The 12,315-nt window shown below is 35.5% G+C and overlaps 1 protein-coding gene across 10 annotated transcripts in view; it reads right to left on the bottom strand.

The window, feature by feature from the left end:
- The window catches only part of Osbpl8 (oxysterol binding protein like 8), a 131,829-nt gene that overhangs the window by 9,206 nt on the left and 110,308 nt on the right, over positions 1-12,315 (bottom strand). For all 10 annotated transcript variants that reach the window (XM_048359190.1, XM_048359204.1, XM_048359206.1 and 7 more), the window contains 5 exons: positions 12,016-12,112; positions 7,061-7,159; positions 5,400-5,497; positions 2,448-2,537; positions 1,131-1,267 (listed from right to left, as the gene is read on the bottom strand). In XM_048359190.1, coding sequence (XP_048215147.1) covers positions 1,131-1,267; positions 2,448-2,537; positions 5,400-5,497; positions 7,061-7,159; positions 12,016-12,112 — 521 coding nt within the window. The remainder of the gene's footprint in view (positions 1-1,130; positions 1,268-2,447; positions 2,538-5,399; positions 5,498-7,060; positions 7,160-12,015; positions 12,113-12,315) is intronic.

Raw genomic sequence — 12,315 nt, 5'->3', positions numbered from 1 at the left:
TCTTAGCTAGTAAAAGTTTTCGAAGTCTTATTTCGTCTTTAAAATATGATTAATTACAGTAACATCGTAAAAGTTGTTGTATAGCTTAGAAAAACAGTTTTGCACAGAAAACATCATGTGGTTGGATCCACCATCTGAATGGGTATTTTAGAACTGATGCATAGGTATTTCTCGTCTCTAACAAACTAAATTTTGAGTGTAGAAGAGAAGCTCATGTAAACTTGAATGAGGGCATGCAGGAACAAGTAATGTGAATAACTAAATAGCAAAAGTATCTTTCAGGGGCTGGGAATATGGCCTAGTGGCAAGAGTGCTTGACTCGTATACATGAAGCCCTGGGTTCGATTCCCCAGCACCACATATATAGAAAAAAGGCCAGAAGTGGCGCTGTGGCTCAAGGGCTGAGTGCTAGCCTTGAGGAAAAAAAAAGAAGCCAGGGACAGTGCTCAGGCCCTGAGTCCAAGTCCCAGGACTGGTCAAAAAAAAAAAAGTTTCTTTCACATAGAAACATTCTTTTACTAACACAGATTCAATGTATACCACATATTTTTTACTCAAAGGTATGTGATCCAAGCAAAAAATTTATGACTTAGTAACAGAAACTATGGCATTAATTACAGACCAAATAATTTTGTAAAGTCCAGAATACCCACATCATTATTCTTGTATTTCAGGGAATGGAACAAAAGTAGATTCAGTTCCATTCCCTTCACCAGAGTTCTAGATATCTAATTTAAATTAGAAAACAGCTGTTAGGATAAGACCAAGAACTAATAATCTGTTCTGTAATTTAATGCAAACAAAATAAGGCACTAGGGCACATGAGAGAAGAAAGGAAAAATATAGGCAGTTTTAGTTCTAAGTTACAGAAAAACAAATAAGATCTGTCACAACCCATAAATGATAAACTTTTGCTAAATTAAATTATGACAGCATAAAGAGAATAGTGACCACTCTATAAAAGGTCTAATGATGCCATCCTTTCAAAGGAGCGGTTCAAGTGGTAAGAGTGCCAATCATGAGCACAAGAGCCAAGCAAAAAACAAGGCTTTCAGTTCAAGCCAGCATACATGTGCACACACAAAATACTCTTTGATTTTCATGAAGTTACTGACAAATAGTATACTTACTTCTCTGATTCAAAATCTTCTTGCTCTTCAAATTTTACAGTATGCCTTATTAATCTCCATTGCCTAATGTCAGGTGTTGGATTCCAGAAAACCTCTGAAGTATCAGTCTTTTTATCATTAATGAAAACTTCACTATCCTATATTTAAGAAATCAAGCATTATTGTAGAGAATTACTGTATTTATAATGGAATGAAATGACATATTAATATAAAAATAATACATTCTTCCTGTTACTGAATCCTATTTAGTGAGTATATTTTAAAACCAAATTAGTGCTTTTCTCAAATTCTTTATTTTTACAAAAACCATTAACTATCAAACACTGAAAATTTTGCTTAAATACATAGAAAGTTTGTGAAATTTTAGAAATGTTAATTAGTAAACAAACTTTAGTCCTTACTTACAAAGCCTTTGCTACCTACCATCACAAACTGTCAATGGAGAGCATAGTATTTGTTATAGTTACAATGAGATGCTCTTGACTATCCATAGACTTAATATTTATGTATGGAAAAACCTTAAAGAGTTTTTGCTAGTATTACATTTTTCAGTACAATCTCAGAAATCTGTGTGTTTTTTTTAAAGACTGTTTCATCTATTTTTTAAGTTATTTTAGGTAGTCAATTTTTAAAAAAAAAAATCCAAATCTGGCTACTTGTCCTAGTCCTTAAATCATGTTTCACTGTTTACTTTTGCTTAATATAAAGCAGAAAGCATATATACATACTCAATTTTCACACTGCATGTAATGAGTGTCATGACAATTTTTGTTCATTTATGCTCCTCTTAACAAAACTGTACATATATGAATCTAGAACGGCAGAAAAGTAGATCAAAGCCATTGCTCTTAGTTTCTCTAAAAGAAATTATGCTCCTTTCTTCCAAGTGAAAGGCAGTAAGTGCTGTGTAGAAAAGCACAGCCCTGCAGCCAGAATCCCAGAGCTGCAATTGTTAGTCCACCACCTACTTTAAGCAAATTATTCAAATGCTTTGTGCTTTAATTTAAATCTGTGAAAATCGGGGACAATACTAAATAGTAGTGAAATATGTATCTAACCTACTACACAAGGCTATATTAAATATTAAATCAGTCAATATGTGTTATAGTCTTAATACTATACCATAGTGAATAAATTTTACCTATTTCTACTGATTTAAAAAGAAAATATTAAGTATCACTGATAACAGATCAATATCAAAATAGCTGCTTTTATGCTGAAGCTTAAGGTTAAATAGTGATGCTTTTAGCATTTGATTGCTAATTACTTCTATAAAATAAAATTCTTTTTGTAAAGATAATAGACAAAAACACTCACCCAATGACCTTCCAAAGTAGCTAGGACTTCTTTTCCCAATTTAAGTTTTCCTGATATTTGATTAACACAATCACTACTCCCTAGAAATGGCTTTAAAAAAAGAAAATGTTGAACATTTTACTCTTAACTTATATGCAATATAAGTCAGAAAGAAATAATTACATATTTATAATATTATTGAAGGCACAAATTCTGAAATCCTGGTCCAAAGTTTAGCTAGGAATTTTTTGGAGTGCACTTGAACTGAGGTTATAGAACATTTATGTAAAACCAGACTATGGTACTTTAAATCCATTTAGGAAGATGACGTTGACATAAATGACCCATGCCCTATGCTTTCTCCTAAGTCTCAAGACTGTGACCTGTCAATGTGACAATACATTAAGCAATAACAACTCAGGAAACTGAAGGAATTTTTTAAAAAATCTATCAAAAGAAATGATATATTTTCCTTTACAATAAAACTACATAAAATATATAACCAAAAAGACTCTCCAAAATATAAAACCAGAAGAACTACATTTTAGGTTGCTATACTGCCTCACTGATCCCTTCCTTGAGACAAAATTTTGATGTTCCAATGCTTAACGTTTGTATAAACTGCTTAAGACTACCTTCATGATTTTCAAACATCACTATCAACATACAAGCAAAAACTGCTACAGTAAAAACATATATATATAACAAAGAAAGGACACGGCATGAAATATTGAAGAGCATCTTTGTGTGTGCGTGTATGTATGTGTGTGTGCTGATCCTGGCACCTGAATAAAGAGCTGTGCACTGTCCCTGAGCTTTTTTGCTCAAGGCTAGCACTCTTTTTTTTTTTTTTTTGGCCAGTCCTGGGCCTTGGACTCAGGGCCTGAGCACTGTCCCTGGCTTCTTCCCGCTCAAGGCTAGCACTCTGCCACTTGAGCCACAGCGCCGCTTCTGGCCGTTTTCTGTATATGTGGTGCTGGGGAATCGAACCTAGGGCCTCGCGTATCCGAGGCAGGCACTCTTGCCACTAGGCTATATCCCCAGCCCAAGGCTAACACTCTTGAGCGCTTAAACCACAGTTCCATTTCAGTGGGTTTGTTATTTGTTTGGGTTTTTTTGTTTTGTTTTGTTTTGTTTTGGTGGTCAATTGAAGAGTCCCATGGATTTTCCGGTGTGGCTGGCTTTCTTGAACTATGATCCTCATATCTCAGCATTCTGAGTACTTAAGATTACAGGCGAGAATCATAGGTACAGAAGAGCTCCTTTTTATTAGAGTTCCCAGAACGATTTTTATCTGAACACAATGCATGTCCAACAACAGACATGGTGAAAATGTCTTAAATTTTCCTTTTGCTCTGGAACAGATTTAATTTTCCAAGGATAGCCTTCATACCAAACTTTTTCCCCTACAGCTCACATGCTTTTCCTCAATTAATGATACCCTCTTACTGAGAAATGGGAGTATATATCTCTTCCCTTTGAATTTGCACTAGAAAACCCTTCAAGGCAGTCTGACTACCTTGAAACTGTCATGAGCTGAGAAAGCCAAGTCACATGGAAAGTACAGACAGGTGCTTAGATGAACAGTTCCAGTCCTTCAGGCATCAGACACATAAGTGATGTCTTTAGATGACTCTAGTCCTCAACTGTTAAATCAACCATGTCCTACAAGGCTTCCTGAGGCCCAGATATTCTGTAATGGAGATAAGCCATCTCTAATATGGTCCTGTCTAAATTCCTGGCTCTGTTCCTTGTGAGGGCAACCATATGGCTACTTTTGAGCCAGTGAATGTGGAGTAATTTGTTATGCAGAAATAGTACCCAATATAACTCTACTTTAGTGTACGTAACAGGAATGTAATTTGGTATATACCTTCTAGTATGTAAAGTAATACTTTAATTTATGGAGAAATTTCTACCCAGTCACTTTTAGGTGTTTCTTTTAGAACAGGTGTTTGAGTTCACAGTCTCTTGCATGATAGGCAGGTGTTCTACTACTTGATCCATACACTCCTACTGTTGTTGTTTTTGTTATTTTCTAGATAAGGTTCTGGGCTTTTTGCCAGGAAGTCAGCCTCAGACAATGATCACAGACATGTGCCACCATGCCTGGCTTGTTGATTGAAATGGTGTGACTAACTTTTTGTATAGGCTTGTCTTAAACTGGGATCCTTTAGATCTCTGCAGCTGAAATTACAAGTATGACTTAGTTACTAGTTTGGACTTGGTTACTTCTTAATTCTCTTTTCCTATATAGCATCAATATTTTTATTAATTAAAATTAAAGACAAAAAAATGTTGGCTTTGTGTTCATTTGGATTTAGCAAGGTTGCTTTTGAAGATTATCCTAAGATTTTCATTCAGCCTTGCCCTCATGCTTCAGACCTGACATGATTTTTGTTTTGTTACGTGCTTGGAACTCAGGGCCTCATGCTCTCAATTCAGCTTTTTCACTCACAGCTAGTGCTCTACCACTTGAGACACAGCTCCAGTACAGTGTTTTGCTGCTTAACTGAAGGGGAGCCTTGCAAATTTTTCTTTCCAGACTTGCTTTGTACCATGATCTTCCAAATCTCAGCCTCCTCAGTAGCTAGGATTCCAGGCATGAGCCACTGGTTCTTGGCATGAATGGTGCTTTTATATTTAGGGTTTTGTAGGGGTTTTTTGTTTTTTGCTTTTTTTTGCCAGTCCTGGGGCTTGAACTCAGGGCCTGAGCACTGTCGTTGGCTTCTTTTTGCTCAAGGCTAGCACTACCCATTTGAGCCATGGCGTCACTTCCCGCTTCTTCTGTTTATGTGGTACTGAGGAATCAAACCCAGGGCGGACTTCATGTATCCGAGGAGAGCACTTTACCACTAGGCCATATTCCCAGCCCTTATATTTAGTTTTTAAGTAGAAATTGTGTTCTTTCTTCAATATTTATGACCTAGTTCTCATGTAATTAATTGATGTGGGCTTTCACACTCTACTAACCTTTAGTTTAAATTCAAGTATTGCACTGTATCCAGTTTTTTGACATGTAATATTGACTGTGCCACCAAGCTCCAATGTCATCGTGCCATAAAGAATTCCTAAAGAAAAAAACATTAACAAAAGGCTGAAGTGAGAGGGTTAGTGGCCAATAATAAACACTATTTTGTTATCTAATCCCTATCGACAGGAAACTTGTAAGTCAGGGTCATTCTTCCCCATTGGATAAAATGTAAACATTTTATAAATGTTTTATGTTATAAAATGCTTATATATTTTATAAAATGTGAACATTTTATCCAATGTAAGTTTGTTATACAGCATATGAACAGATAATAATGAATTCACATCATGTACAGATTCCATAACTTTATCTTATGTCTATAAAATGAATTAGTAATCCTAAATCAAAAGCCTTTGTACATCTGTGGTCATTCATGAACTCTGGTGAGTGAAGATAAGATGTAGGATTTGAGTAACCAGGTGAACCAGTTTCCTGCAGAGGTAGAACTAAGTAGCACTGCCTTGTTTAGCTCTTATACTACAGAGAACTATCATCCTCAGCAAAGGACATAGTTACGAAGTTAAAAAGCCTACAAACTGGAAGAAGATATTTACTAGGCATACATCCTAACATCTAGAATATACACAAAGCTCAAGAAACTAGCTCCACCAAATCAGCAACACAATTAATAACTGGGCAAAGTAGCTAAATACAAATTTCTCCAAAGAAAAAGAAAGAATAAGCCAATAAGCACATGAGAAAATGTTCAACATTTCTGGCCCAAAAAGAAATGCAAATCAAAACAACATTGAGATTCCTTATCACCCAGTAAGACTGGCCATCATCAAGAATACAATAATAGGGCTGGGGATATAGCCTAGTGGCAAGAGTGCCTGCCTCGGATACACGAGGCCCTAGGTTCGATTCCCCACCACCACATATACAGAAAACGGCCAGAAGCGGCGCTGTGGCTCAAGTGGCAGAGTGCTAGCCTTGAGCGGGAAGAAGCCAGGGACAGTGCTCAGGCCCTGAGTCCAAGGCCCAGGAGTGGCCAAAAAAAAAAAAAAAAAAGAAAAAAAAAATACAATAATAACAAATGCTAGTGGGGGGAGGGGGAGGGAGCAGGAACCCTATTACACTGTTGGTTGAAATGTATAACCACTTAGGGAGGCAGTTTGGAGAATACTCAAAAAACTAAACATAGACTACCCAATAACCCAAAGAGTGATACTACTTTTGGGCATCTACCCAGAAAATTACAAGTCACAATACAATAAAGACTCATAAGGTAAGTGCAATGTAATTTCATTATTCCAACTAAAGTGTGTTTCACAAAAAGTTCATTATATGTGAATTAATTCACCACAGAAATAGTTGACTAATAGTAATCACATCAAATAAGTGTGAACCAAGGATTCTTCCAAATATGCCTGACCTCATTGCTCTCCAAACATAACATTACATCCACATACATTCATTTACAAAGGTTTAAGAAATACCTAATATAACTTGAGGAGATGGGTGAAGTTTGGATAATGGTAAAAGGAGTGACACTGATTAAGATGTAGTATACGCATAAACTGACAAGTTGAATTGAAACACCATTGTGCGACTACTTAAAGACTAAAAAGGAAATATACAAAGCAAGGAAAATCATTACCTTTACAATGAGCATATGGCATTGTCATTACATAATCTTCACCTCTGTTCAAGAAAGTTAGCCGTGCTTCTCCCTCTAATATTGCAGACAGTGAGTTGCCTGAAACAAGTATTATTTATTAAATTTCACAAGCCTAATCCAACCAATTCAAAAGCAAACAAAGTATTTAGGACATTTACTAGATATCTACCGTAGAGTATCTTAAGAAAAAAAAAATCTCAATTTCTAGGTGCCCAACCATATATTTGAAACACTGTTTTGTATTACTAATCTTATGAAATGAGTATTTTATAATATAGTTTTATATATTTATTATTCTAGGAAGGTTACATAAAGAATATTGAATGTGTAGGATAATCAATGAAATAGTTTCACTATAGAGCTCTATTTGCTTTTTGTATGAAAACATAGGTTTTATCTGTGAATCAAATAACTTAGGTCACAAATTTTAAACATTTATATCAAGGATATCTAAGGATAATTAAAAATAGATATAAAATCTACCAAAATTTAACTGATATAGTGTCACAGTTCTATCACTTCATTAAATAGAAACTAATGCACCCTTCTAAGTCCATTCAGTTCCAGACCTCTGTGCTATTATATTGGCAACATTTGTACATGTTATAAAACTCAGAAGACAATGCTAAATTTTTTGACTAGTAAATATATTACAAAAAAAGTGATGAGAACAAAAGCCTCCTCTTATTTTCCTAGAAATTTGCCACTTCAGAAATACTCTGCAGTTAACTCTGAAGATCTAGTATAACCTACTTCCCTTAAGAACTTTGTGTTTCTTGAAGTTTGAGTCTTCTGGAAACAAAGTGTGTGTGTGTGTGTGTGTGTGTGTGTGTGTGTACTGGGCTTGAACTTCAGGCCTGGTCACTATCCCTTAGCTTTTTTGTTCATGGTTAGTGCCCTACTACTTGAACCACTGAACCACTGCTCCACTTCTAGCTTTTCTTTTTCTTTTAGCTTTTTGTGGTGAATTGGAGATAAGCCTCATGGACTTTCCTGCCCAGGCCAGCTTCAAACCACAATCCTCAGGTCTTACTTAGCCTCCTGAGTAGGTAGGATTACAGACATGAACTTAGCACCTGGCACTTGAGATATTTTGATACTTGATGTGCTTTGCAAACGTATTTTGGTAGTGCCAGAATTTGAACTTAGGGTCTGGTGCTTAACTATGAAGGCACTCTACCACATGAGTTATATACCACCACATGAGTCATATCCCAAGTCTTTTGCTTCTATTGTTTTTTGAGCAGAGTCTTGCATTTTTGCCCAGGCCCACCTAGACTGTTTTAAAGCAGAGGTGACCCAATTGCCTGCATTATTTGCATGTTATAATCTATTTTAAATATTAGTGTATAGTAGAGTCAATTCAGGAGATTATGAAAATATATGTTTTAGAGCCCAGTAATTTCTGACTTATTAAGACAAAATCAGTTCAGTATTTCAAAATGTTAACTAATACTCTGATTCTGAAATTAAGGGTTCATACAATGACACTTGAAAAATAGGAACAGTTGGGGCTGGGGATATAGCCTAGTGGCAAGAGTGCCTGCCTCGGATACACGAGGCTCTAGGTTCGATTCCCCAGCACCACATATACAGAAAACGGCCAGAAGCGGCGCTGTGGCTCAAGTGGCAGAGTGCTAGCCTTGAGCGGGAAGAAGCCAGGGACAGTGCTCAGGCCCTGAGTCCAAGGCCCAGGACTGGCCAAAAAAAAAAAATAGGAACAGTTCTAAATAAAAATATAGTTTTCAACACATAAATACCTATGTTTTAGCTACTCTATAGAATATTAGATAGGCACTTGCAAGTAAATGGTGTTTATAGTACAGAGTAAGAAGTCTGAGAAAAAACAGGCAACCGATCAGAAAAAGTAGCCATTCAAGATGAAAATAATGACTAAAAATTAGTAGTGATTTTCAATGGGGTAGTTGGCTTTTGATAAAAGAACATTATTTCATTTCATATGCATTTATATACATGGAAATAAATATCGGCAATTAAGGAGCATAGAAACATGAAAGTATAGAACACATATGTAATTACCTAAAGTAAGAAGTTGTCTAACCATGACAGTGAAAGCAAAAGGTATGGAAGAGGAATAGTTGATATTTCATTGTAAAATGTCAAGAGAAAGACCACTTTTAAAAAACCCACAGAACTTCTTCCAGATTAATTAACTAAAATCCACAGATATAGTGCTATGTATTTATTATGTATAGGAAGATTCTGAAGTGCATACATTATGGAATGGTTCAATCCAGCTTCTTAACATCAATATTAACTCAAAGTTACCATTTTTGTAGTTAAAACACATCTACTCTTATCACTTCCAAAGTACATAACCCTTAACACCAGTCACCATTCCTACAAGAAAGCTCTTGAACTTGCTCTTCCTATTTGTATTTATAGTTGACCATACATCACTATGCCCTACAAACAACGACAGCTTCTGTTACCATTACACTCTTTATTCCCGTAAGATCACATCACGGAAGATTTATCTGATATATGACTTATTAGGTGATATATAATCACCTCAGTTATCTTCAAATTTAACTTATACCTAAGAAAATAAAATCATTCCTCGATCAAAATAAACTACCAAAACTCACCTAACAAGAAGTTTCAATATAAGAAATTCAGTAACCATAAGGAATCCAGTAACTAAGGAAAAAATAAGGAAGCTATTTCAAAAAATTAGGAAGAACTTGATTTCTTTCAAATTATAAGGAACAGATGGCTCTGACATATATAAAGTAACTACATTCTAACATAAGAAAAAGAATGCTGGCAAGGGCTGGGCAAGGGTAAGATCCTGAAACACAACAAATCAAAGAAAGAATTGATAAATGGGATTGCATCAAACAAATGGGAATGCATGGGAAAGGACACAGCTAACAAGTTAAAAAGCAAACTTACAAAATGGGAAAAGATTTTTACCAGCTATATATCAGACAAGGGCCTAATATCCAGAATATACTCAGAGCTCACAACAACCAAATTAATAAATAAATGGGCTAATGACTCGAAGAGAGAATTCTCAGAAAAAGAAGTAAGAATGGCCAACAGACACATGAAGAAATGTTCAATATCTCTGGCCATAATAAAAATGCAGATCAAAACCCACATTAGGATTCCACCTCACCTCAGTTAGAATGGCCATTATCAAGAAAACTAACAATAACAAATGCTGGCAAGGATGTGTCCAAAAGGGAACTGTATTACATTGTTGGTGGAATGTAAGCTTGTTCAACTACTCTGGAAAGCAGTATGGATGTTCTTCAAAAAACTAAACATACAAGTACCCTATGACCCACCAATGCCACTCCCGGGCATTTATCCAATACAAACCAAACAAGCCCACAATAAAGCCACAAGCACAGTTCACTGCAGCACTACATACCATAGTCAAGATATGGAAATCAGGCCAAATGCCCCTCAATGGACAAATGGATCAAGAAAATGTGGTATATATACACAATAGAATTCCACTCATCTATCAGGAAGAATGATATTGTACTACTCACAAGGAAATGGAAAGAGTTGGAAAAAGTTATACAAAGTGAGGTAAGGCAGAGAACCATAGGTTATGTGGCATTCCTCATTTGTGATAACTAGAATGTGCCTATATATCTGTAAGTAAATGGAGTGGCATGTAAGCAGTTACACATGAATTAACTGAAGTATAATACAATGGAGAGCTCAAATAGTATAACTCTTTAGAAAGACTAAGTCAAAGTTCAAAAAAATAAGTACCAGGAAATGGGCACTTGCTAGAGGAGAGGTGGGGCCAAGGGGAGAAGGGTAAATTAATGAAGGAGAGGACGGGGGAGAACACAGTCAATGATTCATTGTGGATATCACAAAATTAAGAAAAATAAGAAAAATAAGAAAATTAAGAAAAAAAAGGGGTAAAAATGTTAAAGGGATGATACGGATCAAGATGCACCAATACATAAACTGCTTTGTTAAATGGCAAAAAAAAAAATTCAATACATATACTAAAAAAATAAGAAAAGTGAGGGAAGGGGTGAGTTGGGAGGGGTGGGTGAGAATGCTGAAAGGGACAATGATCAAGATGCACTGTATTCATAAACTGCTTTGCCAAATGACAACTTATTTGTACAACTACTTAAGTATTTTGTTAAAAATGCCAACAGCTAAAGCAATACCAGAATGTGAAACGTCAACTTGGTAAATTTCTCTAGTTGGCTCACATTTATAATCTTAGCTATTCAGGAAGCTAAGATTTAGAGGATTGGGAATTAAAGTTAGTCTAGGCAGAAAGTCTGCTAGACTATATTTCCAAAATAAGCAGAAGAAATGCAGAGCTGAAGCCATGGCTCAAGTAGCAAAACACCAACTTAGCAAGATTAAGGCCTTGAGTTAAAACCCCAGTATGGCTAAATCTGAAAACAAAAAAATTCTATAAGGGTAGAATGCATGCTCATAAAAGCTGTGTACATTATGGCCAGAGTAGAAAGAAAAACTGAAAGTGTATTTGGAAAGGAATAGTCTAGTATGAGATACATGTAACACTTATAAGAAAAGAAGCAAACATTAAGTAAACCAAACAAGGCAAAACCCAAACCTGAACCAAAAGAAGACATCTTGAAAAAAATAAAAATATACACCATGTTCTTAATCAAAGACCACTTTTATGTTTTCCTGACAGACTTATCTGTGGTCCTGTACCCTCTCAAGTAGCCAGATCTTTTATTTTTTCTATTTTAGTCTTGAATTCATTTGTTCTCACATTTAAAATGACATGAACTGGTTGTACCTCTATTTATAAATGGGAGAAAAAAACTTATTACTCAAAGATGATACTAAAAATGACATAAGTTCCTTGCTAAAAACAAATATTACTTTTAAATAAAAACCAGAAAATGCTACCACTATGGGAAGAGTGCAAGTTAGGACAGAGGGAAACTCACCATAGAATTTGGACTTAGCCAGGATACTACCACTGAGGCAAAAGCCATCTTTTCTGTTACTAACGTAAAAGGCAGATATTGGTGGATGATGAGACACCTATTGGACATAGAAAAAAATATAAAATTTAATTAATGGTCTGAGTATATTACTGTGCTAGTATCAAAATTTCAAGTATTATAACAACTAAGAAGCAGCATTTGACAAGTAACAAAATATTTATGCTTATAGTATAGCCAGCTTTCTCCTCCCAAGAAAATCTACCTCTTAGTTTTTAACACCACAAAGTAGGCCTTTACAAT

This window comes from Perognathus longimembris, chromosome 1 (assembly GCF_023159225.1).
Source record: "Perognathus longimembris pacificus isolate PPM17 chromosome 1, ASM2315922v1, whole genome shotgun sequence".
NCBI lineage: Eukaryota > Metazoa > Chordata > Mammalia > Rodentia > Heteromyidae > Perognathus > Perognathus longimembris.
Note: the sequence above shows the minus strand (reverse complement) of the source record. Positions and strands in the feature narration are given on the sequence as shown.